Source organism: Ovis canadensis, chromosome 1 (genome assembly GCF_042477335.2).
Source record: "Ovis canadensis isolate MfBH-ARS-UI-01 breed Bighorn chromosome 1, ARS-UI_OviCan_v2, whole genome shotgun sequence".
In the NCBI taxonomy this organism is placed as follows: domain Eukaryota; kingdom Metazoa; phylum Chordata; class Mammalia; order Artiodactyla; family Bovidae; genus Ovis; species Ovis canadensis.
This window is the reverse complement of record NC_091245.1, coordinates 41,003,783-41,023,384: the sequence shown is the minus strand read 5'-3', so window position 1 is coordinate 41,023,384 and position 19,602 is coordinate 41,003,783. Positions and strand designations below refer to the sequence as shown.

At 37.0% G+C, this 19,602-nt stretch overlaps 1 protein-coding gene across 2 annotated transcripts in view; it reads right to left on the bottom strand.

Annotated features, from left to right (window-relative positions):
* The window catches only part of RAVER2 (ribonucleoprotein, PTB binding 2), a 146,196-nt gene that overhangs the window by 63,371 nt on the left and 63,223 nt on the right, over positions 1–19,602 (bottom strand). Inside the window, exons 5-8 of one of the 2 annotated variants that reach the window (XM_069593758.1) lie at positions 19,360–19,486; positions 4,978–5,063; positions 1,750–1,854; positions 1,489–1,600 (exon numbers count right to left, since the gene is read on the bottom strand). In XM_069593758.1, the coding sequence (XP_069449859.1) occupies positions 1,489–1,600; positions 1,750–1,854; positions 4,978–5,063; positions 19,360–19,486 (430 nt within the window). The remainder of the gene's footprint in view (positions 1–1,488; positions 1,601–1,749; positions 1,855–4,977; positions 5,064–19,359; positions 19,487–19,602) is intronic. The other variant, XM_069593767.1, reaches the window with a different exon arrangement.

Genomic DNA, 19,602 nt, shown 5'->3' with positions numbered 1-19,602 from the left:
CCAATAATTATATTTAGTCAGCTGACTTGTACCAACTCATGAGTCAAATACACTGTCTCCTCGCAGCTCCTGAGTTCAACATCTTGCATGGGTAACCTGAAATCAGCCTTGGTTGGACTGTTTACAAACAAAAGTCCACAAACACTACAAATCGAGATTTCTTTTTTTAACTCAGAGAGTTGGTTTTTAAACATCAGCACACCACTGGTTTAAAAAACATCAATATTTGTGAATGGATAAGCACCAAATGAAAGTTTAATACATGAAAGTTTTACATTTTTATTTACAGGGATTAACAAGAAATTCTGAAAGGAACAGAAGTTTTAATAGAAAAACTTTGAATCATTTCATTTTTTAAAAATCTATAGGTCAAAGCTAAATGAAAAGAACTAGTTTTGATAACTATTATAATTAAATCAAAGTTATACTTTAAAAATTCTCTAAACAAATTTCTTACTTTTAGTACTTAATATTTGGAGATAGAGTCTTAGTTCTATTTTTGAGCAATATATTTACTTGGATGCTTGTAATTTTCAGTGTTCTTAAAGCAGCAATGCTGAAGCAATTGGCTAATTATTTAACCCAACATAAATAATAAATATCTGCATAAGCTTTTAAGCATACAAAATTTAATTTTTAGGACTCATCACACCATAAAAATTTCTATACCTGACTGTATACTGGTTTAACTTTTGCCCAGTCAATTTCAATAGTCTGAACTGATCATTTAACTATTTTACTTGGCTTCATGTACAAGAGTTTCAACAACTTAAGAAAAAAAAAATCACTCGTGATGGCTTTTCTCTTTTTTTCCCCCTCAGTGTGCTCACTTTGAACAAATTTCAGTGAAACTTCAAACTGAAAATGCCTTTCAAAATCACACTCAAGTAAGAAATCTTGGTATACTACCATGGTGTTATTCTAAAAAGAAAAATACTTGTTCTGTTTAAATCTGTCATATTTTAGAAGTACATAGTACACATTATTTTTTTCTGCTACTATGTTGGAGTTCACATTTTAAAAATTATACAAATAATCAAACTTTAACTTTACAATTACCAGATATTTCTTAATAATCAAACTTTAAATTTATAATTACCAGATATTTCTTAATAAAAGCTAACAGTTTCTTCATCTAGGCAAAAGTTACACGGATCACTCTGCAATGTGCTGTCAGCCCAGTGGGCAGCATGTCAGTCTCAATGCATCTATGTCTTTGCCTCATGCTTCTATGAATCATCATCAAATATTAAAGCATATCCAACAGAGAAAGTCTTATCTTGGCATAGAAGCAAGTCCATCAATACATAACTTATCAATAGTATTCTAATGTAAAAAATAGAGAAGCCCAGAGGGCTCTTGAAACTTTAAATGATTAAAAAAACTCAAATCTGACCTTCCTGTAAATACAAGTGGAATACAGGTACACTATCTTTAAATCTCAAATCTGACTGTTTACTGATGTCTCAGCAAAAACACATCATTTACTTTTATGTGCTTCTCCAAGATGGCCCAGCTCTGTTTTCAATGGAAGCGGTGACCCTATCCCTACGGCAGTCTGAAGTACCATAGCTGGGGGTTCTCCAAGTAAGCCTGGTTTCTGCAAAAGAAAAAAGAATTTTGCTCATGGCAGCAAGATATAATCTAATAAAAAAAACTATACATGTGAAAATTCATAAACCACCTGACCAACAGCATGATTACAGAAAAGGGGTGAACTCATTTCAAAATAAAAAATTCCATACTTACATTATTAGTATGTATATTCTCAAACTTCATTAGCTGTTGCTGAGCCAGTGGTACATGAGAAAGATTCTGAAGAAATAAATTAGAAGTATTACCCATAAGTGAGCTCTGTGAAAATGACAAAACATTAAATTAGCTTAATTTTGAAGAGGTAATTGTTGTGTAACCCAATTCATTTTAAAGTTAATTCCCCTGTTGATCTGAGCACAAGCAACAGCTTCTTATCCTACTTTCCAATTACAGGCAACACTAATTAATTCTGTCAGTAACATACAAGATGTGACCATGTGGTCATGAAACTAATTCCACATTTCTTCCTTCTTTTCTTTCATCCTTTCTCCCTTTTCCTCACTCCCTTCTGGCTTTGATATCAGTATCTTTCAATCATTTATTTGCTCATTTTATTCATTCAGCAAAAATTTTTTGAGCACTTCTATATGCCAGGCACTGTGCTACACAGAGAGGAAAACAATATGATCTGTCCTCATGGATCTTATAGTCCCCTGAGGAAGGGAGACATTAATTATAAAAATATACAATTAATAATGGCGATGAGTGTATGAAGGAAAAATACAAGGAGTGATGAGAACAAAGAGTGGTGGAACTTGATTTAGACTGATAAATTCAAGGAAGGTTTCCCTGAGCAACTAACGCATGCACAGAGATCTGAAGGCTGCAGAGAAATAACTAGGTGAAGTCTGGGGAAATGAGGTGGTGTTGGGATGGGGAAGATTTCAAGCAGGAGGAACAGCAGGAGCTAAGACCTAAGGAGAAGAGAAGAAAGGCCTTCAAGGACCAAGAGCAGTTCACTATAGCTGGGACAGGGACACCTAAGGCATATGAGAGGCAGGGGAAGCCAGTTTGGACAGGCCCTCAAGGCCATATTAAACAGTTTGGTCTTTGTGTTAGTCGCTCAGTTGTGTCTGACCCCACGCTGGGGCCCGTTGTGACCCCACGGACTGTAGTCCGCCAGGCTCCTCTGTCCATGGGATTCTCCAGCCAAGAATACTGGAGTAGTTTGCCATGCCCTTCTACAGGGGATCTTCCAGACCCAGGGACTGAACCCAGGTCTTCTGAATTCTGGGTAGATTCTTTACCATCTGAGCCACCAAGAAAGACTTCCTTCAGTCTTTATTTTAAATATTTGGTCTTTAAAGTAAAATGAGTATTGTCAAACTCTGGACTCTTTTCCCGTATCACTTTAAGTGAAAGTGAAAGTGAAGTCGCTCAGTCGTGTCTGACTCTTTGCGACCGCGTGGACTGTAGCCTACCAGGCTCCTCTGTCCATGGGATTTTCCAGGCAATAGTACTGGAGTGGATTGCCATTTCCTTCTCCAGGGGATGTTCCCGACCCAGGGATCGAACCCAGGTCTCCCTCATTATAGACAGACGCTTAACCATCTGATCCACCAGGGAAGTCCTATATCACTTTAAACCTTACTGTAATTAACTGTTTGTTTTCTCTATTTGCTGAAATTCTATAAGAACAAGGACTGTGACTATTTTGTGCAATGCTATAGCATAAATGGCTAGCAGAGTTTCTAGTACATGTTGAGTAAATGAATGATTAATGCATAAGGTCCTATGTTAGATTCTAGGAATGAAACATAAATAATAGGCCTTTCCCTTAAAAAGCTGGGTTTAGCCACCATATGATTCAACAATGCCACTCCTAGACATATACCCTGAGGAAACCAAAACTGAAAAAAACACACGTATCCCAGTGTTGACTGCAGCACTATTTACAATAGCTAGAACATGGATGCAACCTAGATGTCCACTGACAGATGAATACATAAACTGTGCTACATATATATATATATGAAATGGGATACTATATAGATATATTTATTTATACATATATATATGAAATGGGATACTATATAGATATATTTATTTATACATACACACATATATATATGTATATATATATAATGGGATACTACTCAGCCATAAAAAGGAACACCTTTGAGTCAGTTCTGATGAGGTGGACGAACCTAGAGCCTATTATACAGAGTGAAGTAAGTCAGAAACAGAAATATAAATATCGCATACTGATGCCTAAATATGGAATCTAAAAACATGGTACTGATGAATTTATTTGGAGGGCAGCAGTAGAGAAACAGACATGGAGAACAGACCTATGGACCTAGAGGGGAGAGGAGGAGGGAGAGGGTAAGATGTATGGAGAGAGTAACACGGAAACTTACAATACCATATGCAAAGTAGATAGCCAATGGGAATTTGCTGTATGATTCAGGGAAATCATAGGGCTTTATGACAACCTAGAGGCTGGGATAGGGAGGCAGAAGGGATGGAGGTTCAGGAGGGAGGAGACATGGGTGTCCCTACTGCTGATTCTTGTTAACATATGACAGAAAACCACGAAATTCTGTGAAGCAATTATCCTTCAGTTAAAAAAATAAATTTTAAAAAAGTTGGGTTTAGGAACAGACATTCATTTACTCAACCTACAACAACCATCTATTTCATATTAATATTAGGTTTGATTTTTAATTATGCTTCTATATAGATATAGCCTTAAATAGCACCTGAAATTAGTAGGTTGTATTTATCTACAATATTATGGATATTTATGTACACAAACATATTTAAAATACTTATCTGAAAAAGAAAAATATTTTTCACTCATATAAAAATTATCTTTATAACACTGATTTTTAAAATTAATTAATTTATTTTAATTGGAGGCTAATTACATTACAATAGTGTAGTGGTTTTTGCCATACATTGACATGAATCAGCCATGGGTGTACACGTGTTCCCCATCCTTAACCCCCCTCCCCCTTCCCGCCCCTTCCCATCCTTCAGGGTCACCCTAGTGTACCAGCCTTGAGCACCCTGTCTCATGTATAACACAGATTAAGCTTTAAGAATAGAGCTATTGTTCATTTATTTTTCTTTCTGTAAGTTTTTGGGTTAAAACCATGTAAGACTTGCTTTGAGCTACTGATTTATTTCTAGAAAAATATATCACAAAATATACCTCTTCACTTCTTAATGTCCTACAAATAGGAATCAATAAATATATAAGCTATGATGCTTTGAGTACCATATTAAGTTCTGTTTTTATGTAGGTACGTTTATTACTAAGAACTTTATTTAAAAACAAAATACTCATTTAATTCCTTGAGAACTTTAAGTGTTAAGAACAAACAAAATATTCATTCCAAATTTTTTATGTTTCAATACATAATGCTATTTATATACCTGATGTGCTTTATTCAAATGTAAAAATGCAGGGGAGATGGATGGATTCATCAGATGTGGCAAGCTGTGAGGTGTTCCAAGAACTGCTTTAAGAAAATAAAAGCAAAAATTTATCTTTATGATATACATATATGGAATTAAAAATAAACTCCAAAAAGGGTAGATGAATATTACTTAACACACTTAACATATTCACTGGAAGTTCAATGATATACTAATCTTGTCATTGTACAAAAAGTGACAGGTTTCTTTCCTTGTCATTCAACTCTAGAATTTAAAATTCCAGTACCTTCTGTCTCAATGGCAAAACACCAAACCTAGTCTTTCTCTTTAGCACTTAGTGCAAGGAAACTAATTATATCTTTTAATAAATAGAATACTAATTAAACCCATGTTATCTGCTCAGTGTTTCTGTCAGGTTTTTTTTTTGGTATTTTGGCAGAGGGTCAGGATGGGAGGGGAAGGAAAATATACAATCCTGTTGTTAAAGCTTATAATCCAATTGAGGAGAGAACACATTATATTAATAGGTACAGGTAAACAACACTTCATAACAAAAAAGAATACTGTACATAGTTGATAAATAAATGATAAGCATGCTTTTTATCAAGTTTGTCTAAGAGTACAAATATCAGAGTACGTATCAGAAGAGACATTTTAAGAATAGACAATATACAGACAAAAAGACTCAAGAGATAAAAAAATATATGAAGCAATTTCATCTAATTATTAGATGTAAGTAGTCATAATATAAAATTAATTAGAATCACAGAAGGTCAAGCTTAGAAAGTACTTCAAAAAGCATATAATCCAATGATGAAACATATTTGAAATTTATACATAACATCACTACAAATTCATTTTATGATTTAAAAACTTTGTTTCAAATCTTTGTTACTTATTGAGGCAGATCATTACATCTTTGGAAAACTGACCATTAGAAAGTACTTTCTTTAGAATAAACCAGTTTCCTGATAGGCGATGGGAAAATTAAGATCATCAGAATAAGTTGCTAGTGAAGGAAAATACTGTTTATTAGAAAAGAGGGATAATGATGGTCATTTCATAAATAGAAAGGGATCAGGGGATGCAGCAATCATGTCTGTGTACCTAACAAAGCTTCAAAATACATAAAACAAAAATTTCTAGAACTGAAAGGAACAGGAGACAAATCCACAGTTATGATAAGAGGTTTCAAAACCTCCTCCCCTCATTTTTCAGTCATTGCATTTTGTTAAAAAACATTAAAAATTTTTTCACAGCTTTTAGTGAATATAGTATGTCCCAGTTCAAAACAGTAACAACCAGAATTAAAATGCTCTGAGAATGTTCACAGTCACACATCTAGCTGCCTTTGCCCTTAGATCTTGGCTAGGTCTCCCATTCAGCCTTTTCCTCCCCTCAATAATTGAGAGCATGCTGTTGCTCTTTGGTTGTCCAATCATGTCAAACTCTGCAACCCCATGAACTGTAGCCCACCAGGCTCCTCTATCCATGGGATTTCCCAGGCAAAGTATTGGAGTGGGTTGCCATTTCCTTCTCGAAGGGATCTTCCCGATCCAGGAATCAAGCCTGGGTAGGGTTTGATCTGTCCATGGGGTCACAAAGAGTCAGACAAAACTGAGCAACTGAGTGTGCATAATTCATCACGATAATAGACCAAAACTAAAAAGGCTACACTGATGATATCAACAAATGGAGAAAAGCAGTAGATAAATTCCAGAAATTATGATGATAAAATTTCTCAGCAATATAGGAATAAGTTCCCAGCTTGGAAAAAGAAACCTGTAAATTAAAAAATATAGCTAAGATAATGCTTAATAATAAAAGAATGAATGCTTTCTCTGTCAGGTCAGGAAGAAGGCAAGGATGTCCACTCTCAAAAGTTCAATGCACACATTTTCCTGAGGTTTCTATCAACCGTAGTAAAGCAAGAAAAATAAAAGGTATACGTACTGTAAAGGAAGAAGTAAAACTTCTTGTAGATGACATGATAGTCTATACAGAAAATTCTAAGGGCAAAATCTGCTAGAAATAAAAAGCAAGTCTGCATGATACAAGATAAATATACAAAATCAGGTGTACTTGTATATGCTAGCAACAAGCAACAGGAAATCAAAACTTAGAAAGTAAAACTATTTAAAATAGTATCAAGAATATATAAAGAATGTAGCAACAAAAAGAAACACAACTCTGTTTAAAAACAGGCAAAGAACTTGATTAAGCATTTCTCCAAAGACAACATAAAAACAGACAATAAGCACAAGAAAAGATGCTCAACACAGTCATTAGGAAAACTCAGATCAAAACTATGATGAGTTGCCAGTTTATTCCTATTTGGATGGCTAAAATAATAAAAGCAGAAAGTAACAAAAGTCTATGAAGACATGGAGAAACTGGAACCCTCGTACACTGCTTTGGAAATGTAAAATGGTGCAGCCACCGTGGAGACAGCTTGCCAGGTACTCAACAAGTTCAACAGAGAATAAGCATATGATCCACCAGTTCTAGCTCTAGGTATATACCTCAAAAGAACTGAAAGCAGATGTTCAAATACTTGTTCATGAACATTCATAGACAACACTCTCCATAATAACCAAAAGGTGAAAACAACTCAAATTGTCCATCAGTGATGAATGAATAAACAAACTGTGGCATATGCATGCAGTGGAGTATCATTCAGCCACAAACAGGAATGAACTCATATATATATTACAGCACTCAAAAACATCATGCTACATGAAAGAAGCCAGACACACAGTGACTTCTGTTTACATGAAACATCCAGAATAAACAAAAGTGTAAAGACAGAAAGCAGATGGGTTGTTGCCAGGACCTAGACAGAGGGAAAATAGGGCAGTAACTGTTTAATGGGTACAGATTTTATTTTGAGGTCATGAAAATGTTTTTAAAGTTAAGCAGAGTTGGTGATTATACAACACTGTGAATGTACCAAATGTCACTGAACTATTGACTTTAAAATGATTAATTTCATGTTATGTGACATGTGCCTCAAAATTACAATACAAAATAGTATCAAGGAATATTGAAACACCAAGGATAAATCTGAAAAAAATGTGTCAGATTCATACCCTGAAAACTACAAAACATTGTTAATAAAACAAAAGAAGACCTAAATAAATGGAGAGATATATTTATGGCAAATTGTTGTCAATTCTGCACAAAGCAGCATACAGATTCAACACAATTCCAAATTCCCAGCAGACATTTTTCACAGAAATTGATAGCTAATTCTAAAATTTATATGCACATACAAAGGACCTAGGATAGACAAAACAAATAGAAAAAGAATAGAGTTGGAGCACTTACACTGACTGTTTTCAGGACTTACTATAAAACTATCAAGACAATGCAGTATTGGTATAAATACAGACATTTAGATCAATGGAATAGAATGGGGGTCCAGAGACAGAGCCCTATATATATAGTCAATTGATTTTTGAAAAAAGTGTCAAGAAATTCAACGAAAAATGATAATCTTTTTTAACAAATTATGCTAGAACAACTGTAAAAAAATATTAACCTGGACCTTTACCTCAAATTGTAAATAACAATTAACTTGAAATCATTTATAAACCTAAACTTAAGAGGTAAAATTACAAAACTTCTTGAAGAAAACACAGGAGGACATTTTTGTTATCTCAAATTTGGCAAAGATTTTTTAAACATGACATAAGAAATATCAATTAGAAAATAAAAAAATAATAAATAGGACATTGTCAAAATAAGCAATTTTGTTCTTCAAAAGATATTAAGAAAATAAAAGGACAGCCTACAGAGTGGCTGCAAACCCAAATATATCCAACAAAGGACTTGTACCTAGAATAAAGAACCCTAACAATTTAAGAAGACAAACAGCTTAATTTTTAAATGTACAAAATATTTCAAAAGATATATTAACTAAGGAGATATAAAGATGATAAATTAGTAGATTAAGAGATGTTCAAAACCATTTGCCAAAAGGGATATTAAAATTAAAACCACAATAAGATATAAACCAAACAGAAAGGCTAAAATTAAAGGGTCCGTATGTCAAATGTTGGTGAGGACACTGAGTGAACTACAGCCTTGGACACTGATGGTGAGAATGTAAATTGGGCAGGAAACACATTAGAAAACAGGTAGGGGACTTGCCTGGTGGTCCCGTGGTTAAGACTCTACTCGCAGTGCAGAGGGCCCAGGTTCTATCCTGATCAGGGAACCAGGTCCCAAGTGCCACAGCTAAAGACCTTGCATGCTGCAACAAAGACTGGAGATCCCATGTGCCACAGCTAAAGCCCAGTGCAGCCAAATAAAGAAAGGAAAGCAAACGTCCAGAGCAGTTTTATCTGGAACGACCTAAACAGGAAATAACCCAATGTTCAACAAATCAATGAAAGTGCACACTGTGGAATAGAATACTGCTCAGCGTTACCAAGGAAACAAACTATTGATAACATGAAGCAACATGGATGAATCTCAAAATAATAAGCTGAGGGGAAGAAGTCATACAGTACAGACTGTTTGACTCCATTTACATAAATTTCCACAAAATACAAACTTTAGTGACAGAAAGCAAATCAGTAGTTTCCTGGGGATGAGGAGAAGGGTGGGTTACAAAGAGGCAAAAGGAAAGTTTTGAGAGTAATGAATATCTTCATCGTTTTGATTATGATGATCATGGGTCATATAAATGGCAAAGTTTACCAATTTGTACAATTTAAATATGTGCAAATGACTGTGCCTCAATTATACCTCAATAAAGCATGGTGAAAGAGGAGAGTGAAAAAGGTGGTTTAAAACTGAACATTCAAAAAACTAAGATCATGGCATCTAGTCCTATCACTTCACGGCAAACAAATAGGGAAACGTGGAAACAGTGACAGACTTTATTTTCTTGGGCTCCAAAATCACTGCAGATGGTGACTGCAGCCAAGAAATTAAAAGACACTTGCCCCTTGGAAGAAAAGCTATGACAAACCTAGACAGTGTATAAAAAGCAGAGACATTACTTTGTCAACAAAGGTCCGTCTAGTTTAAGCTATGGTTTTTCCAGTAGTCACGTATGGACGTGAGAGTTGGACTATAACAAGGCTGAGTGCTAAAGAATTGATGCTTTTGAACTGTGATGTTGGAGAAGACTCTTGAGAGTTCCTTGGACTGCAAGGAGATCCAACCAGTCCATCCTAAAGGAAATCAGTCCTGAATATTCACTGGAAGGACTGATGCTAAAGCTGAAGCTCCAAGACTTTGGCCACCTGATGTGAAGAATTGACTAATTAGAAAAGACCTTGATGCTGGGAAAGTTTGAAGGCGGGAGGAGAGGGGAATGACAGAGGACGAGATGGTTGGATGGCATCACTGACTCGATGGACGTGAGTTTGAGTAAGCTCCGGGAGTAGGTGATGGACAGGGAAGGCTGGCATGTTGCAGTCCATGGGATCGCAGGGTCGGACACGACTGAGCAACTGAACTGAAAGACGCTAAAACTACAATTTAGACTACAAGTTACAATATTTACATTATACTGCATTTTTTTAAGGTAGTTCAAAGGTCTGGATTGAAAAGAAAATATCAGTATGGTTCAAGTAACATAAAGTGGGTGTGGGAGGAAAATCAATCTGATGGTTGTGCACAGATTAGACAGGAAAGAAGGCAGACAAGGAAGGTAGTTAAAAATTTACAGACTAGATCATACATAACTAGGTATGTACAAGTCATGCAACAGAGAGGTAAAGGAAGGAGTTTAATCAGTAAACAGCATTTAAGTACTTTTTACTCTAAATAGCAGGTCTGTTCTAGGTGCCTGAGAGGAACAAAACAGATAAATCTTTGCCTTTATGGAGCCTTCTCTGTTCTAGTGGAAGAAAAGGGAATAAACAAGTAACTATGCGTCAGTTACTTGGAAAAAAAAAGATACAATGAGCAAGAAGTAATGCAAGGGTTTAAATACAAATATATCATATAGGCATACTTCAGAGACATCGAAGATTTGGTTCCAGGTCACTCCAATAAAGTGGTTACTGCAGTAAAGTCAGTCACATAATTTTTTTTGTTTGTTTCCTGGTACATATAAAAAAGTTATGTTTACGCTACATATCGAAAATAATATATATACACCTCAGTTTTAAAATGCTAACCATCATCTGACAAAGCAGTGTTGCCACAAATCTATCAATTTTTAAAAAACACAGTATTTGTGAAGCACAATAAAATAAGGCTTGTATATATATGTATCCTACAATAAAAAGATAATCTCAGAGAATTATGACCCTTTGCAACTATTTTAGTTTGCTCAGAGGCCTCTGTGAAGAGTTTAGGATATAATAAGGAATATAGTTAAAATACAGTAATAAACACAGTAAGGAAAAAACAAATGAAACTTATTGATTAACAAGGCAGTTTGTCTTTCCTGAACATCAACAAACTTTCCACACATTCTCCAGAAGCTTTGCACGTGTTCAAATAAGGTATTTAACCCTCTTCGCTTCCCATTCTAAATAAAGCAAAAGTTATCAGTATAATACTGAAATATTCTTAAAACTGTAAAAGTAGCACTAAAGTGAAAAAGTATAAATCTCATATGGTCATATACCAACCTGAGGAGAAAAGCAGAGAGGCAGAATACATATCCTTAGATAAAAAGAACAGAAAAATTAATTTGGGGGAGAAGTTACCAAAGATAACCCAGGTGTGAACTATTACTTTCTAATAGACCCACAAGTGTAATATACTTCTTTAAACACTGATACAATCTTGGACTGCATTAACAGAAATATAATGATGATAGGAAGGAAATCCCACTGCATTCCGCAGTGCTTAGAACCCATCGACAGGATAAATCTGTCTGTGTACGCCATTCTGCAGGGCAACCCAAACAACCTATCTAGGAGAGGAAACCTTGCTGGGGGCTCTGGAGAGCATATGCTATGACCTGTTGTGGAAAGTCAAGTACAGAACTATAGTTTGTGAAGAGGTAGAAGAGGTGTATAAATCAAACTACACTCAATATTTTGTAATAACCTAAGGGAAAAGAATCTGAAAGAAATAGATACACATGCATAACTGAATCACTGTGGATACCTGAAACTATCACAACACAGTAAATCAACTATACATGAAAAAAAAAGTAAAATTAAAATAAATAAGATGGTTCTAAAAAGAGACTGCTATTTATATTTTCATCTTAAAATATAAAAATATTTAGTTTTATCAATTCTTAATATATGGGTTGACAAAGGTGCATTTATGTAATTGACACATAAGTGATATGTAAACTGTATATACTGGGGTTCCATTAAAAATATACTTTACTGATAGAATGTATAGACAAAAAATAAACAAAAGGAGACCACTGGTCTGCAGAAAAGAAGACAAAAAAAAAAATCAAAGATGACTACAGTTTCATGATAGTTATCTCCAAACATCAGAAGGCTATTCTTATGGAAGAAGGATAGATTTATTCTATGTTTCTTCATAGGAAGAACTAAAATAAGCAGCTAAAAGTGATAAAAAGGAAGGAAGGTTTTTCTAAGGAAAAACCTAGTAATTAAATTTGTCAAACCAGGGAATAGTTGCCTGGGAATGAGCTGCTTATGCTTTGAGTAGTCAAGACATAGAAAGGATACCTCTATGCCATTAAAATTGCAGGAGGTTAAAGCTTCATCTTTAAAGTCTCGTTTAACTCAGATGACCATTTTATCTACCACAATGGGCAAGAATCCCTTAGAAGAAATAGAGTAGCCATCACAGTCAACAGAAGAGTCCAAAAGGCAGTACTTGGATGCCATCTCAAAAATGACAGAATGATCTCTGTTCATTTCCAAGGTAAACCATTCAACATCACAGTAATCCAAGTTTATGCCCCAACCAGTAATCCTGAAGAAGCTGAAGTTGGATGGTTTTATAAACCTACAAGACCTAATACCCAAAAAAGAACTAATGCCCAAAAAAGATGTCATTTTCATTACAGGGGACTACAATGCAAAAGTAGAAAGTCAAGAAACACCTGGAGTAACAGGCAAATTTGGCTGTGGAGTACAGAATGAAGCAGGGCAAAGGCTAACAGAGTTTTGCTAAGAGAAAGCACTGGTCATAGCAAACACCATCTTCCAACAACACAAGGACTCTACACATGGACATCACCAGATGGTCAATACCGAAGTCAGATTGATTATATTATTTGCAGTCACAGATGGAGAAGCTCTATACAGTGAGCAAAAACAAGACTGGGAGCTGACTATGGCTCAGACCATGAACCCCTTATTGCCAAATTCAGACTTCAATTGAAGAAAGCAGGGAAAACCACTAGACCATTCAGGTATGACCTAAATCAAATCCCTTACGATTATACAGTGGAAGCTAGAAACAGATTCAAGGGATTAGATCTGATAGACAAAGTGCCTGATGAACTATGGACGGAAGTTCGTGACATTGTACAGGAGACAGGGATCAAGACTATACCCAAGAAAAAGAAATGAAAAATGGCAAAATGGTTGTCCAAGGAGGCCTTATGAACAGCTGAGAAAAGAAGAGAAGTGAAAGTCAAAGGAGAAAAGGAAAGATATACCCATCTGATAGCAAGGAGAGATAAGAAAGCCTTCCTCAGTGATCAATGCAAAGAAATAGAGGAAAACAACAGAATGGGAAAGACTAGAAATCTCAAGAAAATTTGAGACACCAAGGGAATGTTTCCTGCAAAGATGGGCACAATAAAGGACAGAAATGGTATGGCCCTAACAGAAGCAGAAGATGTTAAGAAGAGGGGGCAAGAATACACAGAACTATACGAAAAAGATCTTGACAACCTAGAGAATGATGATGATGTGATCACTAATCTAGAGCCAGACATCCTGGTATGTGAAGTCAAGTGGGCTTTAGAAAGCATCACTATGAACAAAGCTAGTGGAGGTGATGGAATTCCAGTGGAGCTATTTCAAATCCCGAAAGATGATGCTGTGGCAGTGCTGCACTCAATATGCCAGCAAATGTGGAAAACTCAGCAGTGGCCACAAGACTGGAAAAGGTCAGTTTTCATTCCAATCCCAAAGAAAGGCAATACCGAAGAATGCTCAAACTACCGCACAATTGCACTCATCTTACATGCTAGTAAAGCAATGCTCAAAATTCTCCAAGCCAGGCTTCAACCATGAACCACGAACTTCCAGATGTTCAATCTGGATTTAGAAATGGCAGAGGAACCAGAGATCAAACTGCCAACATCTGTTGGATCATCGAAAAAGCAAGAGAGTCCCAGAAAAACATCTATTTCTGCCTAAGCCTTTGACTGTGGATCACCACAAACTGTAGAAAATTCTGAAAGAGATGGGATTATCAGACCACCTGACCTGCCTCCTGAGAAATCTGTATGCAGGTCAGGAAGCAACAGTTAGAACTGGACATGGAACAACAACTGGTTCCAAATCAGGAAAGGAGTATGTCAGTTCAGTCGCTCGGTCGTGTCCAACTCTGCGACCCCATGGAATACAGCACGCCAGGTTTCCCTGTCCATCACCAACTCCCAGAGTTCACTCAAACTCATGCCCATTGAGTTGGTGATGCCATCCAACCATCTCGTCCTCTGTCGTCCCCTTCTCCTCCCGCCTTCAATCTTTCCCAGCATCAGGGTATTTTCCAATGAATCAGTTGTTCACACCAGGTGGCCAAGGAACTGGAGTTTCAGCCTCAGCATCAGTCCTTCCAATGAATATTCAAGACTGATTTCCATTAGGATGGACTGGTTGGATCTCCTTGCAGTCCAAGACACCATATTAAAAAGCAGATACATTACTCTGCCAACAAAGGTCCATCTAGTCAAAGCTATGGTTTGTCCAGTAGTCACATACAGATGTGAGAGTTGGACTATAAAGAAAGCTGAGCGCTGAAGAATTGATGCTTTTAAACTGTGGAGTTGGTGAAGACTCTTGAGAGTCCCTTGGACCGCAAGGAGATCCAACCAGTCCATCCTAAAGGAGATCAGTCCTGGGTGTTCATTGGAAGGACTGATGTTGAAGCTGAAACTCCAATATTTTGTCCACCTGATGTGAAGAGCTGACTCATTTGAAAAGACTCTGACGCTGGGAAAGACTGAGGGCAAGAGGAGCAGGGGATGACAGAGGATGAGATGCTTGGATGGCAACACCGACACAATGGACATGGGTTTGGGTAGACTCCGGGAGTTGGTGATGGACAGGGAAGCCTGGCATGCTGCAGTCCATGGGGTCGCAGAGTCAGACAAGATTGTGCGGCTGAACTGAAAGTTTCATCTAATTCCGAAAAAAAAATTGTAGGAGGGATATCTGACTGCATAATAGGCTGAGTTGGATACCTCTGAAGATACTTTTTACACATAAATAATTGATGATTATATTAAGTACTTAATACGAACATTGTTGGTATAATAAGGAATTTAACTGGTCTTTGTCTTTGGTTCCTGGAGAGGAAACTCAAACCCTTGGAACTTCCCCGGTTGATAGGAGTGTTTTTGTTATGCTAATGAATGAGGTGACTCAGGGTAGGCCCCTACATGGCTTCAGAATGGGGACTGGTCATACCTGAAAGACCTAACTTGTGATTATTGAATGGGGGCTTTGAGCCATGTGATATTGAGGTAGAAGATAGATGGGCCCGTAGGTGGACAGCTGGTGTTTGTCAAGCAGAGTAAAATTTAAGCTTTGTTCTTACCCAGACACTCCAAGGACAAAGCTAGTGGCACAAGCTGAGTTCTGCTAAAGCAAAGAGATAAGGTGCCTGAGGTCAAGGAAGACTTCCCCATCTGCATGTGTGCAGGAAGGCTTCTTAGGGGGTCAAAAAGGGAGAGGGCCTCACCCCATAATACCTGTGGACATGTACCCACAGGCCTCTGTGGTAGGATCCATCTTATCAAAAAGTTGCTCACACATCTGGGAGGAGGGTCCAAGGATCAGTCAGGTGTGAAGAAAGAAACAAGATAATTGGCCAAATGTAAACCTCGAACAGCCAAAGCAATCTTAAGAAGAATGGAACTGGAGGAATCAACCTGCCTGACTTCAGACTATACTACAAAGCTATAGTCATTAAGACAGTATGGTACTGGCACAAAGACAGAAATAAGATCAATGGAACAAAATAGAAAGCCCAGAGATAAATCCATGCACCTATGGACACATTATCTTTGACAAAGGAGGCAAGAATATACAATGGAGAAAAGACAATCCCCTTAACAAATGGTCCTGGGAAAACTGGTCAACCACTTGTAAAAGAAAGAAACTGGAACACTTTCTAACACCAGACACAAAAATAAACTCAAAATGGGTTAAAGATCTAAATGTAAGACCAGAAACTATAAAACTCCTAGAGGAAAACATAGGCAAAATACTCTCTGACACAGCAGGATCCTCTATGACCCACCTCCAAGAGTAATGGAAATAAAAGCAAAAATAAACAAATGGGACCTAATTAAAATTAAAAGCTTTTGCACAACAAAGGAAACTATAAGCAAGGTGAAAAGACAGCCTTCAGAATGGGAGAAAATAATAGCAAATGAAGCAACTGACAAAGAATTAATCTCAAAAGTATAAAGCAGCTCCTGTAGCTCAATTCCAGAAAAATAAATGACCCAATCACAAAATGGGCCAAAGAACTAAACAGACATTTCTCCAAAGAAGACATACAGATGGCTAACAAACACATGAAAAGATGCTCAACATCACTCATTATCAGAGAAATGCAAATCAAAACCACAATGAAGTACCATCTCACGCCAGTCAGAATGGGTGCGATCCAAAAGTCTACAAGCAATAAATGCTGGAGAAGGTGCAGATAAAAGGGAACCCGCTTATACTGTTGGTGGGAATGCAAACTAGTACAGCCACTGTGGAGAACAGTGTGGAGATTCCTTAAAACCCTGGAACTAGAACTACCATATGACCCAGCAATCCCACTGCTGGGCATACACACCGAGGAAACCAGACTTGAAAGAGACACGTGTACATCAATGTTCATCGCAGCACTGTTTACAACAGCCAGGACATGGAAGCAACCTAGATGTCCATCAGTAGACAAATGGATAAGAAAGCTGTGGTACATATACACAATGGAGTATTACTCAGCCATTAAAAAGAATGCATTTGAATCAGTTCTAATGAGGTGGATGAAACTGGAGCCCATTATATAGAGTGAAGTAAGTCAAAAATAAAAACACCAATACAGTATATTAATGCATATATATGGAATTTAGAAAGATGGTAACAATGACCCTATTTGTGAGACAGCAAAAGACACAGATGTAAAGAACAGACTTTTGGACTCTGCAGGAGAGGGCGAGGGTGGGATGATTTGAGAGAATAGCATTGAAACATGTATATTATCATACGTGAAAAAGATCGCCCATCCAGGTTCAATCCATGAGACAGGGTGCTCAGGGCTGGTGCACTGGGATGACCCTGAGGGATGGCATGGGGAGGGAGGTGGGAGGGCGGGGCTCAGGATGGGGAACACATGTACACCCATGGCTGATTCATGTCAATGTATGGCAAAAGCCACTACAATCTTGTAAATTAATTAGCCTCCAATTAAAATAAATAAATTAATTTAAAATATAATAATAATTGGCCAGATGTAAACAAAGACTGGGAAACAATGTTCTACGTGATTTAAATCACATCTTCACTTTACTCCTCACTGGGTGTGTATTTCTGCCTTGTTGCTGTCTTACATACACACTATTTCTCCATGTGCTCTCCCATACATTGTGCTGTGACTCTAAGAATAAACTTTATACCTGTTTTTAATAGTTTTTGCCTCCTTGAAACATTCTTGCTTTCAAATGGGGAAAAGAGACAGGGCCATTTTGCCTCTAGCCCATAGCTCCTGGTGGCCTGGTGGCTAGGATTCCTGGTTTTCATTTAGATTTCCTAGGTTCAATTCCTGAGCAAGGAACTAAGATCTCTCTTCAGGACTGCTCACTGCTGTCTCTCCAAGATAAGTATTAGCCTAGCCTCCTGACTCCAGGAAGAGGAAGAGTACCACAGATAAGAGTTCAATAACATGGCCAGTCATGCCTACATATAAAACCCCCATAAAACCTCTAGACACTGAAGCTAGTTCAGTAGAGATCTCTGGTTAATTAATGCACTGGTGTGCTGGGAGGCAAATGTGCTCTGATCCTACGTGGAAAGAACATAAAAGCTCTGTAGTTAGGTCCTATGAGCCACAGCCCTAAGTCTCTTGATTATGCTGTTTCTGAGTTACATCCTTTGTAACAAAACTGTAATCGTTAAGTACAGTTCTCTCCTAAGCTATGGGAGTCTATAGACTCATTGGAGAAGATCCTGATGCTGGGAAAGATTGAAGGCAGCAGAAGACGATGACAGAGGGTGAAATGGTTGGATAGCATCACCAACTTGATGGACACAAATTTGGCCAAGCTCTGGGAGTTGGTGATGGACAGGGAAACCTGGCATGCTGCAATTCATGGGGTTGCAAAGAGTTGGACATGACTGAGCAACTGAACGAACTGAACACATTATTGAACCTGTGGTGTCACAGGAACTCCCAAATTTGAAGCAAGTTAGCCAGAACAGGCCTGGAGACCTCTGTAGTGTGGCTAGTGTCTGAAGTAGGGGCAGACCTGTTGAGGACTTAAGCCCTCACTCATAGCATCTGTGCTAACCCTAGGCAGCTAGTGCTACAATAGAACTGTAGTATGCTAGTTGGCGTTAGACCAGTTGGAGCTGAAAGAGAATAAATACATTTAATCTAAACATTTGTAATCTTAAAGCTTAATGTTGAATATAGGCATTCACTTCCTAATGACAAAGTATACATTTTGTGTATGTACAGCTATGCATTTCAAAAGACAAACTCCTCCAATGAATACTAAATAGATATTTAATGCATGCCAATATTATAACAATTTCTACAATACAAGAAAATGATATTATTTCATCATTTTCAACAAAGTAAAACAACTTCACAATGAAAAAAAAAAGATAACAGCAGAGAGGAAACTGATCTTTGGCACTTTCCAACAAAGTAATTCTGCCAAAAATATTACATAGAAAAGTATTATATCTTTTGCTAAAATGAGCTGTAACAATGTAGTATGTTAAATATTACCTCATTAATCCATGTGAAACCTGGTTTAGAAATTCATGGCAACCAATAACTACACTTGGAGGTTTAATATTTAATACTTAGTTTTAAAAAAATCAGGAAATCCATAAGCAATTTGTGTCTACCAAAAAGAGTCAAAACATATTTTCACCTCAAATCATTAATTAAAATTCATTGATAAATTCTAGAAAAAATACTGTGGACTAATTGAAATGTGTTTTTCATGTAAAACAGTATAATTAATCTCATGCCAATATTCTACATGTCTTTAGTACACGTGACACTTACCTGGCTTAACAGTTCGCCCACAGAGCTGGGGTTGTAGAAGAATTTGCAACATGGCAGGGTTGTTTAAACTTTTCATGATTTGCACTGGATTTGGCTCTGGAAGTAAGCCCTTTTGATTACTGTGCCTCTTCGATGAATACAGAAATACAAAAATTAGAACACAGGTAAGCACAAAGATGAAACTGTAAAGGCTTCCCCACCCCCCCCCCAGAAATTCTCATTTGTCTGATTAGATCTATTTTA